The following is a 14,435-nucleotide window of genomic DNA, read 5'->3' on the forward strand; positions in this document are numbered from 1 at the left end:
CAATTTGTCATTAATGATAAAATCTGTGATTTAATATTTTTAGATAAAGATTGATATTTACTTACGTGTTTGTACGTAATGTCTTATAAACGTCTGGAGAAACATGCGGGCAAAAAATACGTAGGAGCTATGCAACGGAGTCATTGACGAGCACAGCATTTACTTTACTATCTGAAGAGGCGTGTCTCACGATGTTGCATAAAAGGTATCTACGTTAGCACACATTCGCATAGTATTACTGTTAAACGTCTCTCCTAAAAGTTAATCGAAGACTGGCGGGAGATACTGTAGTTTGCTTCGCCAATGGCAGCCGATTTTAACTGACAGTTGCTCGACAACTCGGTACGGAGACTGACACGCTGTTTTAATCATCTCGCACACACGCGCTTGGGATGTGCAGTGATGTGATATCGGGCAAAGTCTCTTTGTAAAAGAAAAGTATTTTAATAAGGATAAAGTATAAATCATAACTATAAATTATTAATAATACAAGAAAAATTAATATTTTAAGTAATAAAAATCTCTTTTAAGGATCAAATTTATTAATTAAAGGATACAAAATTTAAGGATACAAAATTTATTAATTAAAAGAAATGTTATATTATTATGTTATAATTTATTGACACATTAGTTTATAATTGAAAGTATACACATGAAATTACTAAAACGATATTATAAAGTATAATATTGCTATAATTTTTTTACTTTCCTGACAATTTCTGTTATTAAACAAGGACGACAGTAATTCATATAAATTATTTCTTTCTTCCTCTTCTATTATTCCATAATGCACATTAAATAATTGTTAATTAATAATTAAATTAAGCGGTAAACAATTTTTTAAATTAAAGTGTCAATTTTATTATACTATATAGTGTCACTTATAAGCAATCAATTATTTATGTTTCGTTTTTGACCAATTCTCGTTGATTAAATGTATTCAATTATAAATATAAAATTAAGCATTATATTAATAGTTACATTGTTCTCGAACTACATTCAAATTAAGAGTTAATTCATTAACTAAACTGAAAAATGACAATTATTTTACATGACAATTACACTGTTTAATTACACTATTTTTAATTTTATAAATTGTAAAACTTGGATATTTTTAGAGGTTTATACTCAACGAATGCGGCGTTTTCATAAATGCTATTCAGTGATATAAAAAAATTATATTCAAGAAAAGCTTTACAGAGATTTGAAAAATTATGAATAAACATTTTGTGAGACATAATTTAGACATACATGAATCTGTGTGATATTGAATAATATTGAGAACATAATTTTATACGAATAGTGTTTACATTAGTTAATTAATTATGATGAAGAGATGTTGCTCGTGTTCGTGCCTCTCCGGATTTAGAGCAGTGTTCAGGCCTCAACAAATTAGGCCTTTTGAGAAACCACGACCGCCTTCCATCGACCTTGGTAAGTTATTCCTATACTTTAATTATTATTAATTATAAGTCGAGTGATAATTAAAAATTAGAAATTTTCGCACTTTGAAAAATATTAAAGATGTATTGTAATATAATTTATATTAATATATGTAATATCATTGTGTATATTTGTACACGGAGTGTAGGAAGAAATCCTAATTACAATGCTGTAATTAATGCTGATTAAAAAGTTCTGAAGGAAGAAGTAACTTTTCCAATAGATTACGTCCTTAATGTTTTTCCCGGGGCAAGCTAAATATTCTTACGGAATTATGATTATCTGTATATCTACCAAAAGTTCGGATCACATTAAGAGTGAGAAGCTAAAAAATCGCAAGATAAGAACATTATCTTTTTTATTCTCCGTTCTGAATGGTTCTTGCGTGCTCGTTTCCGGTACGTGAGTCAATAAATATATTTTTACAAATCTCTCTCCGACCTCTCGTCACACGTTACTGAGAAGTAACGGACGATATATTTAGGATATCAAATTAAGGATATCAAAAGTGAAGTGATTACGCATCTACTATATGAAGATACAGAATTTAATGTTATAAAAATAATATGTAACATTTAAATCAATGACCTAAAGGCTTAGAGTTATAAGGCTTTTTTCTTTTTACTATTCATTCAAAATTAATTGATAACATTTTTTTCTCAATATTCATTTTTTTCTTAACTTATCCTGTAATTTTAAAAAACAAACGCTTAAAAAAATTTATTTATTTACTTACTTAAAAAAAATTAAAATAAAGTGCAATAAATTATTTATAAAGATTATGCCCTAAATTATTTTTAAATATATACTATTTAATAAAAACTGCTAGCTCGAAAGAGTTAGTATACGGAGAGAACTTTCTTTTAAAATTTACCCTCAAAATCTGATAACTGTGGGATAATGTGTAACCTCAAGAAATTTCACTATACTTTCTAGTAAAATTTACTATATTTTTAGTAAATTGTACTAAACAGTATAGTAAAATTCATCGAGGTCATATATTATTCCACAATTATTAGATTTTGAGGGTAAATTTTAAGAGAAAATTCTCTCCGTGTAGAGTTATGCATTATGGCTAGATTGATTCTGTAAAGCTTTGGTCATTCACTGTGAAATATGTCACGCGCACGTACACCATTTGAAACTTTGAAGTCTTGTAACTTCAATCCTTTAATCCGTTGATATCTGGGAATGTTACATGTTACTTTTACGACATCAATATCTTATAATATCAAACTTTCCAAAATACTCGATCTACTCTTCGTAGTTATACATTGAACTCGCTCAGCAAACTATAGCTTTGTTAAATCACCTAATCTATTTTTCTCTAATAAATAGCTGTATGCATATATGTTTATGTATTTGTTTGAAAACCAAATTATAATTCTTCTCGTGAGAACATTATTTTTTTAATCAATTAAATTTGTCATCTTTTTACTGTATCTTAGGTTCATGCAATTTCGCAAAATCTGCGATTGAATAAATCTCGATAACGAAAGACATTCCTAAAGATATCTGACTGACATGTAGCCAATTAACCCTTCTTGGGATAGAGTTCGTGTGCGCGGGTGGAATAAAAATTAATTAATAAAACAGATAAGAAAGGCAAACGTCAACGATATGAATCACGCAGGCAAAAAATGCGGCTATTATTGTAAAAAAAATATGTTTAAAAGAAAAGCATCGTAAATTTAAACATGAGCAATGACATGCAGATAATATTTTTGTTTTCTCATCGAATGATGTAAATTATTATTAGTCTTTTAGTAATAGAATTTAGTTAATAATTAGTTTTTTAATAATAGAATTCTTTGATTTACAGTTTCATTTACAAAATATTCAAGAATCTTGTTTGTTCAAAAATATTTAAATTATCTACATAAAAATTTCAATTTACTGAATAAATTTATCGAAATTTTGAATTAAAAACATAAATTTTATTGTTTCCTTCGTGGTTATTGAAAAAGTGTTTTTTTTTATTAATAAACTAGATGTTAAAAGAATCACATTAATCAAAATGTGCAAATTAAACAAATTCCTATTTTGATTGAAATTCGCTTGTTAAAGTCTTTTAGAATACGCAGTATACAAATTATTGCTTTTTTGCTTAATTTGTAAAGCTATATATCTTGTCTTTTTTTTAATAAGCATAGAATTAATTAGAAAGTCAATCAATCAAATTAAATGAGTTTTTAGACTTAGGACACGTAAAAAAACTTGAATACAATGGTAAAAAGTTGAACAACCATATTAATCTGAACATTTCACTGAAGAAGCGTAGTACTCTTTCAGTAAACCTTAAAGCCTATTTTCAGAATATTGGCCAAGGCCGACAATATGTGCTATGCCTAAAAGTTATGCGATACGTATCGAGCAAATGTGTGTTTAGTTAACGATTTTTGGTGCGATAAAAATTACAAAGAACAATTGACGTTAGACTATATGTAGCGTATGATGTCATTATTGAAGAAGAAAAAAGTCGCAAGGCCAGTAATTTGATACGTAGGCGATGATTTTATTATCGCAATATAGGAATTAAGACGAAAACGATTGATGAGATGAGCGTTGACATAAAGGTAGTAGGTGTAGAGATCCTTCGTTTATTATCGCACGCTTGAGTCAAGTGCCGTCAACTTGGCTACGTATTCTATTATGTAATGTTAATCTTCAGTTCGTTGGAAAATATAAAAATATAAAAAAAATAAAAAATAAAAAATACGTATATTATTCATTTATACAACTATACGTATCTAAATATGTTTATAAATATGTTTATAAATAGAAATAAAAAATATGATATTAAAGTGACAAAATAAGATATTTAAAATTATAATTTTTCACTATTTTCTCTTTTCACGCGCAATAAATTTTTTAAAAAACATGAGAGGAGATATTGCATTATTTTACATTTTCTTAGCTTATGGTATTCTGACGATTCCTAAATAGATATAAATTTCATCGACACAATGTGCGATTTGTTTGTCGGGCGTGCTCGATTTATCGCTTGCGCGTCCTTCATTTGAGAAAATATATTCAGCCAGATGAGAAGTGTCTAGCTTCCGCTTCTTTTGCGAGGCGCCGACCTTCGCTGTGATTATGTGCATTTAAAAACGATAATATTATTCATTAAATATCGGCACCCGTTTGTCGTGCTGGCGCCGTTTATCATACGCTGAAGATATGCATGCGAACTTTCTTGGAAAGTGTGTTTTGTGTGTGTGTGTGTGTGTGTGTGTGTGTGTGTGCTAGGGCTAATCAATTTTTTATTATTAAATAAATATGTTTATTGTAGTATCATTCCTGATTACAAAAATATTTTATAATATAAAATGAAATTATTTTATACTTGCTAATATTTAGTTAAACATAGGAAATAAAATAATAAAATTAATATATTTCATAACAAAAAGATTTTTATCAGTGTGTATTGTCGTGATCAATTCTCATATCAGTTCTTTGTACGTTTTATTCAAAGGAATTTTTACAGCTTAAAACTTGACCTGTTAAAATTGGATCTTGAACCCATGCGTCGTCAATGGTTACGTTCATTGCCATGAATGAAAGTGAGATTACACAAGCGGCGCGGTGACCGCTGAACAGTGACGTCACTTTCGCCGAGACATCACATAATTATTGTCACTTTTTGCCGAAGTATTTGTGAACAAACTAAATATATTTGAATTATTGGTTAAAAGAACTTGATAAAATAATTTATTGTATCAAAGGATATTTTATATTCTGAGCAGCATTTCGAAAATCTCAAGGCTTCTTTAAACCTAAGAATTAACAAGAAGCATATATAATTGTTGTTAATACATTATATTAAAAAAATGACTACATTATTATTTATATTTTATTATATTACGTACCACGCAAGATATAATTCCATAATTATATTATATAAATAAAATTTATTCGTGCTTTCTCTTCTGGATCGGAATCTGACCGGAGAATTAGTCACATAAGCTTCGTTGAATCATGCTCTCGTGATTACTTATTCGAGACTCTTCTCATCAGGGATTTTTTTTATTAACCTCACGCTTTTTGAGATAACTTTCTTCATTGACTCATTCTTTTCTATGTAAATTTATTGCACGACACTCGACACGTATATGTATATGTTTTAGATTATATCTTTCTGCTTCTCGCTCTCATCTTAGATGTGAAGATTTATACATATACTGCGTAGAGATGTGCAACTATTTTCATACAAATTGATAATTTTATAAAATTATATTTTGAAAAATGACTTTTTTAATATTATTTAACAAATGTTATTTTTCTTATACAGAAATCTGTTTTTATTATCTTAAAGTTTTTATTATCTATATTTTAAAAGTCTATCCAGCATAACTATATATATTGTTAATTAAAAGTTATGCTTCAATGATTCCATTCAATCTGATTCGGATTGATTCAGCGTAAAAAAAATTTTAATTTGCACATCTCTAATAGGAAGCGTCTCTCCGTTGCGCGCAATCATTAAGTTATCCTGACGTCGACAATCAAGTTCGCAGATAAGTAGTTTGCTCGCACATATTGTTCAATACGAGACACACCTTGATCGAAATTCTAATTACAACTCAAAAGGAATCGATGTAGAAAATGGATCGTAATAAAAATTGCATCAAGCGTCCTTCTGAATCTTTATTACTCACATCCCGTGTCGCATTTGTCGCATAGAAAAAAAATACAATTAAGCATTATCTCTATTGTCTATTAGATATTATCAAGATAGTTACAAATGGTGCCTACAAAAATAATGATGCTATAATTGCCAAAGCAAACGCAGTTTTTGTAGCAGATGTTTTAAAAAAAAACAACTTTATTTTTTATTTAGCTTTAATTTAGATTTACGATGCTGTTATTTTAAATTGTTATTTTTATAATTCACTTTTATAATAACCAAAAAAGAAAATCGACAGACAGCAAAAATCACAATTTGGAGAATTCTGTATGACCAATCGATTTCTTATTTTCATAACAATACTTACGCATACGCCCGTGATATGCATGGGTCTCGTGAATCATTTGAGCACTATCATTTTTGTATTAAGATCGATGAAGTAAGCTGATTATAATGTCAAATGGAGTGCGTATTGTTATTTGCAGATTGAATAACGTGACAAAAGTAACTCCGTTTGACGTAGTTACTGTCGCATCATTAAAATCCTGTGCTTAAAATACAATATCTAATAATATAGTAATATTTTTGCTAGAGTGTTAATTAAAACAGCTCTATTTCCTTTTTTTATTAATACCTTTTTTTCACATAACAATTTGCAGTAATTCGAGTCTTAAGCAACACTTTGCAGTCGGCTAACGTAGGCAAAAAGTGCATCACGTCGATCAATTGCTTTTAATGATGTTGTGTTCGCGCGAGAAGTAATTTGAATCAAAAGCTGTCGTATAAAAGCTGATTATGTAAAATCTTAAGAGCTATCATCTCACGTCACGCATCGAGGATTATCAGTGTCAATGAGAACCATCATTGAAAATCATCTCTGAGAAGACTTTTTTTTTCAAATCGCGCGTAATTGTCGCAGATCGTCCTGACTAATACGGAGCACCTTGTCTTCCCGTAAAAGGTAGTAAGAAGTTGATCTTTCTAACTGGCCTACAAATCGTCGATTTCATCGAATTGAATCGTATCGTGTCAACCAAAATGGAAATTGCGAGTCGACGGTGATAAAGTGATTTTCTTCTTACATGTGTTCTTGAAGAGAAACGAGCCGGTTACATTGAAATGACAAATAAATTGAAGATCCGATAGCAAATAACGTGTGATTTCACAGAGATACCAAAGTTTAACCGCCGCTTCTATTATCGTGGCAAATTAAATGCGAAAATCTTGTACGATTGCATATTATAACACGCATTCCAGGGTAATGACTGACATTTTTTTCTAATCATTAATCACAAAGGTACCATTCTAATTTGTAGGATATTTCTATCTAATGAAGCGATGGTTTGTAGATTTCGAAAACGATTATAACATTACATTCTTTTAAATTGTAGGTTTTATATTTAATGAGTTTTTAATGAGTAATTAATGAATATAGATTTACGTTGTTAAATTAATTGCATAGATGTGTAAATCATAAATTACAACATGCTATTCACATTTTTGTAAACATAAATAATTTTTTTCTTGTCTAAAATAAAATAAAAAAATTATGAATTCTAAATAAAAATCAAGTTTAATGCAAATAAAAAAGCAATTGTTGAAATTTAAGATTATAAACTGATAAATAATTAAATAAAAAACCAGTAATTATTTAACATTTAAAATTACATGTTACGGAACCGAATCATCTGGTTATTGTAAATTATTGCTTTGGTATATACGCAATTCGTAAGTTACAAATATATCCCCGGAGTTGTGAGAACAATAGGTGTCGAGAATGACGGCAGCTTTGATTTTTTTTTTAAACTGCATCTCATCAATATCCCTGAACGGGATATTGAAAACAAGGGTGTGTCATTTTTTATTGTAACAGTTATTTGTTGAAATAAGCATATTAATATATAATATGTATTTTAACTTCTTTTTGCTTTTATCAAAAATTTTAACAAATTCAAATAATAAACAATTTTTACTGTTAAATTTTACAGAAAAATTCTAAGAGTTGATATCGTAAGGAGTTAATTTGGAATCTCCTATTAAAATGATTCCTAATTGCATTATTCAAGAAAGCCAAGGGAATAGGCTTTAATTGAGATGTACGACAACTCGGTCACGATTGTAAATCGCCGACTAATAAATGAGGACGAAAAGTAGGTGACTCCTACTGACAGCGGGTGTCACCGATGACGCCATGTATGGTCGCGCACGACGTTGCAGTACGTTCGTCCTTGAAATTGCTCCTAGAATGCAGCGGCCCACCTTAACTGCACGTTCTTTCTTCCTTCCTTCCTTCTCGTTGTTGGCGGGCTCTTCAGTCATTCGGTGAACTCGCGTCCGTTCGCGTTTCTCGCCCATGTATCCAGGATTTCGTTCGTATCCGCATCCGGCGCATCCGGTGCACCCGGATCGCCGCGGGATGTTTTACAGATTCTACGATCGCTACCGGATATTCAACGATCGGCGTACCCGACCGTTTCCGTTCAGATTCTACTGTGAGTCCTTCGCGTTTCCCGCATAATTTAAACGGTACAATTGTATAGAAAAAATAAAATGCAATTTCGTATTTAACATTACATTTTATACTTAAAAAGAAGAGTTAAATTTATACCCGTTGTCAAAAGTAGTTTGAACTGCAAAAAAAAAAAAACGATTCGTTCGTCGGTCATTAAAGATGCTTGTGTCAACTGACATAATTTTGTTGTAATTCAAGACTTTACATCAAATAATCTTTATTTGAATAGAATTCATACAGCTTACAGCTTTTTATTTTTTTTAAATAATTTTTTTCTTTGTGTGTAAGAGATCGTCTGCAATTGTAAAGAAACCTGTTGTTCGCAGGGGAGGATTTCGGCGTTCCGGTATTGACGATTGACAATGTAGATCCTTGCATCGAAGAGAACGGTGAGAATCATCGGACATCCAGATACGAGCTGATGACCCGCCAGGATGATAGAGCAAGACTCGTCGTCAGACGTGGTCAGGAATTTTATCTGCACCTCAGTCTATCGCGGGACTATAATTCTTCCATCGACGGTATTTCTATCGTCTTCACTCTGGACGGCGTCGAGAGACCGCAACATGGACACGGGACACTGGTGGCAACCGCCCTGCTGCATCCCGGAGAGATTTCCGAAGTCGCCTGGCAGACCACCATAGACGCCAGAGGACCAAATTTCCTGAGAATAAAGGCAAGTCGGAAACGTTGCTGAATATTTGCGAGATCTTGCAAGATTTTTCACTGAAAATATGATGTACTTGACAAATTTTTAACTTTGATATGTCAAATTTTATTAGACCGTTATATAAAATTAACGTTTTTATTTTAAAATAGATTAAAAATAATTAAATTTTAAATATTGGATCACCGATATCTTGCGAATTGCAATATTAAAATCCTCGACATAAATTTTGATTAAATTGTGAATGTTAAGTGTGTGAAGCGAGGGAAAATATAAGATGAAAAAGGTTTTTGTTAACGAAATATGTCTCTCTTCAGGTTGTGACATCCGCAAATGCGATTATAGGTAGATGGAAAATGGATATCGATACCAAGAACAAAGAATCCGAAGGTGCTGTTAGTTACACGATGGATCGTCCGTTTTACTTGATCTGCAATCCCTGGTGCATAGGTACGTATTAGCAGATATTTTAATCTTCTGTTTCGCAACATCAGAGTTATATGTTAGGATTACACAGAAAAAGTTTTGCTGAGGTATTTTAAAATTTAGCTAGATGCAGATCTGAAAATAATTTTGTTGGACCTTCAGTAATTATGAAGGATGTTCAAGTTTAATGAGCAATGCTGCAAAAAATTTTGACATTCTAACCAGCTCAATAGTTCTACACAATTCTTTCGATGATCCAAAATAAAATTGCATTCAGATCTCCATAGCAAAATTTTTAGACATTTAAAACTATTCTTTAAGTGTAACAATAAACCTTTTTGATACAAGCATGATTCGGAGAGCTAATTATATCTTAACACATTCGCTACCACACATTACGTATGTGACGCACCAATTCTCATAAAAACCCGACGTCACATACGTGTGACGCATTATGTCATATACTCTGTTTGTCTATTTATTATGTTCAACGTACGTATTGTGTGTAACTGCTAAAAATAAAGTATGGTCTACAACGGTTGGTTTTCTAATTGCATAATAATAGTGAAACATTAATGCTGTCGATTCCAAATTTTGTACACTTCCCTTCTTCAGACGACGTGGTATACCTGGAGGGTGAGGCCGAGCGTCAAGAATACGTGTTGGCGGAAGATGGTTTAATCTGGCGTGGCAGTCACAATCGTTTGCGGCCTACCGTGTGGAAGTTCGCGCAATTCGAACGAGATATCTTGGACTGCGCCCTGCACATGATGAACCAGGTCGGCAGGGTCCGCGTCTCTGGTAGAAACGACCCGGTCATCATAACGCGCTGTCTGTCTGCCGCGGTAAGCCGTAGTCGGGAAACAATTTTTTTTTCCGTAAAACCAAACTAAATTTTGAGAAATGATTTATAAAGTACACTTTCTCTACATGGGAAGAACGATTTTGCCGAAATGCAGATCTGAAAATAATTAAGCTGGACTATTATTATACTTATATTGAACATTTAAGCCAGTTGTACCAGAACATCTAAATTTTTTGAAGCAATATTATACCATGTTTGAATGTCTTAAACTTGTTAAAGCATAACTATTTTACAGTTTAAACGTAAACTTCTTTCTGTAGCCAATTAAATTTTTAGATGCTGCAGTAAAATAATTGGTTTGCGAACAAAGTTTTTCGAGAGACTGCTAAATGACAGGTAAACTCTCGGTTTCAGGTAAACTCCCCCGACGACAATGGCGCGGTGATGGGAAACTGGTCGGACGATTATTCGGGCGGTACTCCACCTACAAGGTGGATGGGCTCGCAGAAAATACTCCAGCAGTACTACAAGACGAAGAAACCGGTCAAGTACGGACAGTGCTGGGTCTTTGCTGGTGTGCTAGCGACGATTTGTCGCACTCTCGGTATACCCTGTCGAGTGATAACCAACTACTCGAGTGCGCACGATACCCAGAGTAGTCTGACCGTGGACTACTTCGTGGATGCGGAAGGCAAGATCATGGAGGAGCTTAACAGTGATTCCATATGGTAATTTGAAGGTGGAAAAAAACGCCTTTTTGATTAATATAATGTAAGTCACGATCAAACGCGATACGGAAAAGGAAAATGGTGAAATCGAGGAAAAAAAAGATTGATTTTATTACTCGAGCGAGTGTGCTCTCGCAGTTGATTTTAGATGAACACTAGGAAACGTTGATGACGATAGGTAATAAAATAATTAATAAAATATTGATAGGAATTTTCACGTCTGGAACGAAGTCTGGATGACGCGATTGGACTTGTCGCCGGATTGCTCGGGATGGCAGGCGATCGACGCGACTCCTCAGGAACTGAGCGAGGGCGCGTATCGTTGCGGACCGGCATCGGTGGCCGCCGTTAAGAAGGGTGAAGTCCTGCGTCCCTACGACAACGCGTTCCTCTTCGCCGAGGTGAACGCCGACAAAGTCTACTGGCGTTACAACGGGCCTACGCAGCCGTTGAAGTTGGTCCGCAAGGACATGTACGGGTACGTATGGCGAATTTGTTTGTATTGTCTCATAGCGAATTAAAAATTAGGACCGATGACGTTGAATAATGAGACGATGATGATTCTGCAGTATCGGCCAGCTGATCAGCACGAAAGCGATTGGCAGATGGACAAGAGAGGACATCACGCACACTTACAAGTATCCAGAAAGTAAGAGATTAAAAAATATAGCGCAGTTAAATAAATTGTTAAGGGTTTACATCGCACGATGGCTCAGGTTGTAACAGGTTCATATTTTGTAACTTGGATAATTGTTGTGTGTCTTATACGTAAAAGTATTTTAATGTTAATATATAGTACAAATAGTCCGCACAAAAGAATTTTGTATTCAATTCATTCATATATTTATAGTAACGAGTCAAAGTTTACCAAGTTTTTGCCGTTACAAAAGTTTCTAACGTTTCCTCTCTTTAATTTCCGAGCACTTGTATATATGTAACAGAAAGAAGAATTATAACTTTATCGATTATTTTATTTAAATTTTCACAGCTTTGCGATCAATGTATTGGTTTGTTTAATTCTAAAATGCTAATGTAATATAATGTGACATCTGCTTGACTATTAATGCCAAATGTAAATGTAATAATAACCATTTTTTATGTTATTAGAGTCCGATGAAGAACGTGCTGCTATGCTAAAGGCGCTGCGCCAGAGCGAGTCTTTATTTAGCCGTTATTATCTCAACGAGGAGTTCAACGACGTCATGTTCACTTTCGAACTGCGCGATGACATCATAATCGGGCAACCATTCAGGTACTTGCTTTTGATTGGGTTACTTTACTATTTCTGCAAGTGCTCTTTAAATAATGTAGTAATTACTTAACCAAATTTACGGCAAGATAATATGTGTTAATATAACATTAGTATTAATCTAATATAAAAATTATATAAAAGTATTTAAATTTATATTAATTTTTTTATACTTAGTTTAGTCGTTTCTATCTACTTTTGATATATTTGCCTATTTTATTGTATTTGCGATATTCGCTCGCAATCTTTTTTATTTTCCAACAGCGTCGTACTATTAATAAAAAATCGACATTCGACGATGGAATACCGTGTGTCTGTGATTCTGAGAGTGGAGACTGTGCTGTACACCGGTCGTGTAGGCGATCCAGTGAAGAGGTTGAACATCGACAGACTGGTCCGGCCAGGGGTGCTCGAAGAAATTCGCATGGATGTGTCCTGGGAAGAGTACGGTCCGAGATTGTTAGACCAATGCGCCTTCAACATCTCCTGCCTTGCCACCGTGAAGGACACGAACTTCGAGTACTTTGCGCAGGACGACTTCCGTGTTAGGAAACCTGACATTAAGATCACGGTAATTATTATCGAAACGCGCGTAACCAACATTTGTAAGCGATAAGTGCAAAACTCTCTAAGAAGAGAAAATAAGATATTTAATGAGATTGTTTGATATATAGTTGCATAATGACGCAGTCGTCGGTCAGACTCTTCACGCTTCGGCCAAATTCCGCAATCCGTTGCCGATTCCTTTGAGGAAGGGTAGGTTCCTGATCGAGGGGCCTGGTCTGGACGAGCAGTTGAAGATAAAGCTATCGGAATCTGTCGAGGTGGATGCAGACGCGGAGTGTAGCTTCTCCATGATGCCGAAGTTAGGAGGACGCGCCAGGATAGCGGCAAAGTTTTATTCGAGAGAATTAGAGGACGTTGATGGACATTCGTACAATTTTATAGTCAAATGGGCGAAAACCAATAATTCTGAATAATTGTGTATTTTCTATGATATTTTAGCAAATAATGTCGCGCATCGTACGTGTTCTTTACCTTCGAGTTATATTTGTTCATGAATAGTGTGATAATAATTCTTCACTGCGATAAGAACATGATTATTATATTTGTACTTATATAATTGCTCTAAAAAGATTGAAACTTTGTGTAATAGTTTGCACAAGTTTTTAAAGTCATAGAATTAATGTTTGGAAAAAAATGAAATTTATATTTTCTTGATGGAAAGAAAGAAATGTGAAACTATACAACTTAAGAAAATGAGGGTAATACTTTGCCAAAAATTTCGTTTTATGTTATAGGAAATATTAAGCTGCGAGAGGCGTAAAATATTCATTTATTTATTGCAACTTGAGTGCAAAAATCCAAACTGTAAGTGTAAATTGTGTGTGTGTGTGTGTGTGTGTGTGTGTGTCAATTAGTGCGGATTAACTGAGATACAATGAAAATTATTTTTATAAGTACTATCTCTTCTTCTATTCATCTTTCATGATAGTGTTATTACTTATCTATGTGTTCATAAAATGTAAAATCGCAACGTTTATACATACGTTTATTTTGTACGTGAAGAAAGTAATTTGTGACTTATTTTAAGTTCACGTTCATTTCTGACTTTATTGCAACCTGACCTTCTCATTTGCTGACCAACCTCGATGATAATAGTGCATCCTTTCGGAACGATTGACGTCCAGTCTATGATCGGTGTCAGAGATCGTTTGGGGGCGCATTTATCTCTGTGAATTGCGCGTCGCTTAACGGACGCGGATATCATTGAAATAACGACGGGGAATATCGTCAATGCCGCACGCATTTCGCGCGATCTCGAAGAGAGATAGAGAGAGAGAGAGGGGGGGGGGAGGGAAACCCGTCGCGGCCATACTGTCCTATTTCCTGTCGGGTTGTATTGGCATCGCGAGCTCGATGACGAATGGCGGGCGTTTAAGGCAAACGTCAGTTACGCTTAAGAAGCAACTGTACG

General features: G+C 33.5%; 1 protein-coding gene across 2 annotated transcripts; it reads left to right on the plus strand.

Moving 5' to 3' along the window:
• Nucleotides 1–1,310: 1,310 nt before the first annotated feature.
• On the plus strand, nt 1,311–14,055 carry LOC105835321 (annulin). Of its 2 annotated transcripts, none has more exons than XM_036295506.1 (10): nt 1,311–1,434; nt 8,909–9,258; nt 9,567–9,699; nt 10,291–10,520; nt 10,895–11,208; nt 11,417–11,686; nt 11,778–11,857; nt 12,316–12,460; nt 12,722–13,028; nt 13,132–14,055. In XM_036295506.1, the coding sequence occupies exons 1-10, from the start codon at nt 1,326–1,328 to the stop codon at nt 13,435–13,437; spliced, it is 2,244 nt and encodes a 747-aa protein (XP_036151399.1). In that variant the 5' UTR covers nt 1,311–1,325; the 3' UTR covers nt 13,438–14,055. The 2 variants fall into 2 exon arrangements, with proteins under 2 accessions (XP_036151399.1, XP_036151398.1); XM_036295505.1 differs by lacking the exon at nt 1,311–1,434 and adding an exon at nt 8,424–8,562.
• Nucleotides 14,056–14,435: the final 380 nt, after the last annotated feature.

Source organism: Monomorium pharaonis, chromosome 1, assembly GCF_013373865.1.
Source record: "Monomorium pharaonis isolate MP-MQ-018 chromosome 1, ASM1337386v2, whole genome shotgun sequence".
Lineage (NCBI taxonomy): Eukaryota > Metazoa > Arthropoda > Insecta > Hymenoptera > Formicidae > Monomorium > Monomorium pharaonis.

Bases quoted from the DNA above. Each gene is read 5' to 3' on its own strand.
- LOC105835321 (XM_036295505.1), top strand. From the start codon at position 8,424: ATGTATCCAGGATTTCGTTCGTATCCGCATCCGGCGCATCCGGTGCAC. The intron at 11,209-11,416 runs GTAATTTGAAGG...AAATATTGATAG, and splicing joins CTTAACAGTGATTCCATATG to GAATTTTCACGTCTGGAACG. The intron at 11,858-12,315 runs GTAAGAGATTAA...TTATGTTATTAG, and splicing joins CACTTACAAGTATCCAGAAA to AGTCCGATGAAGAACGTGCT.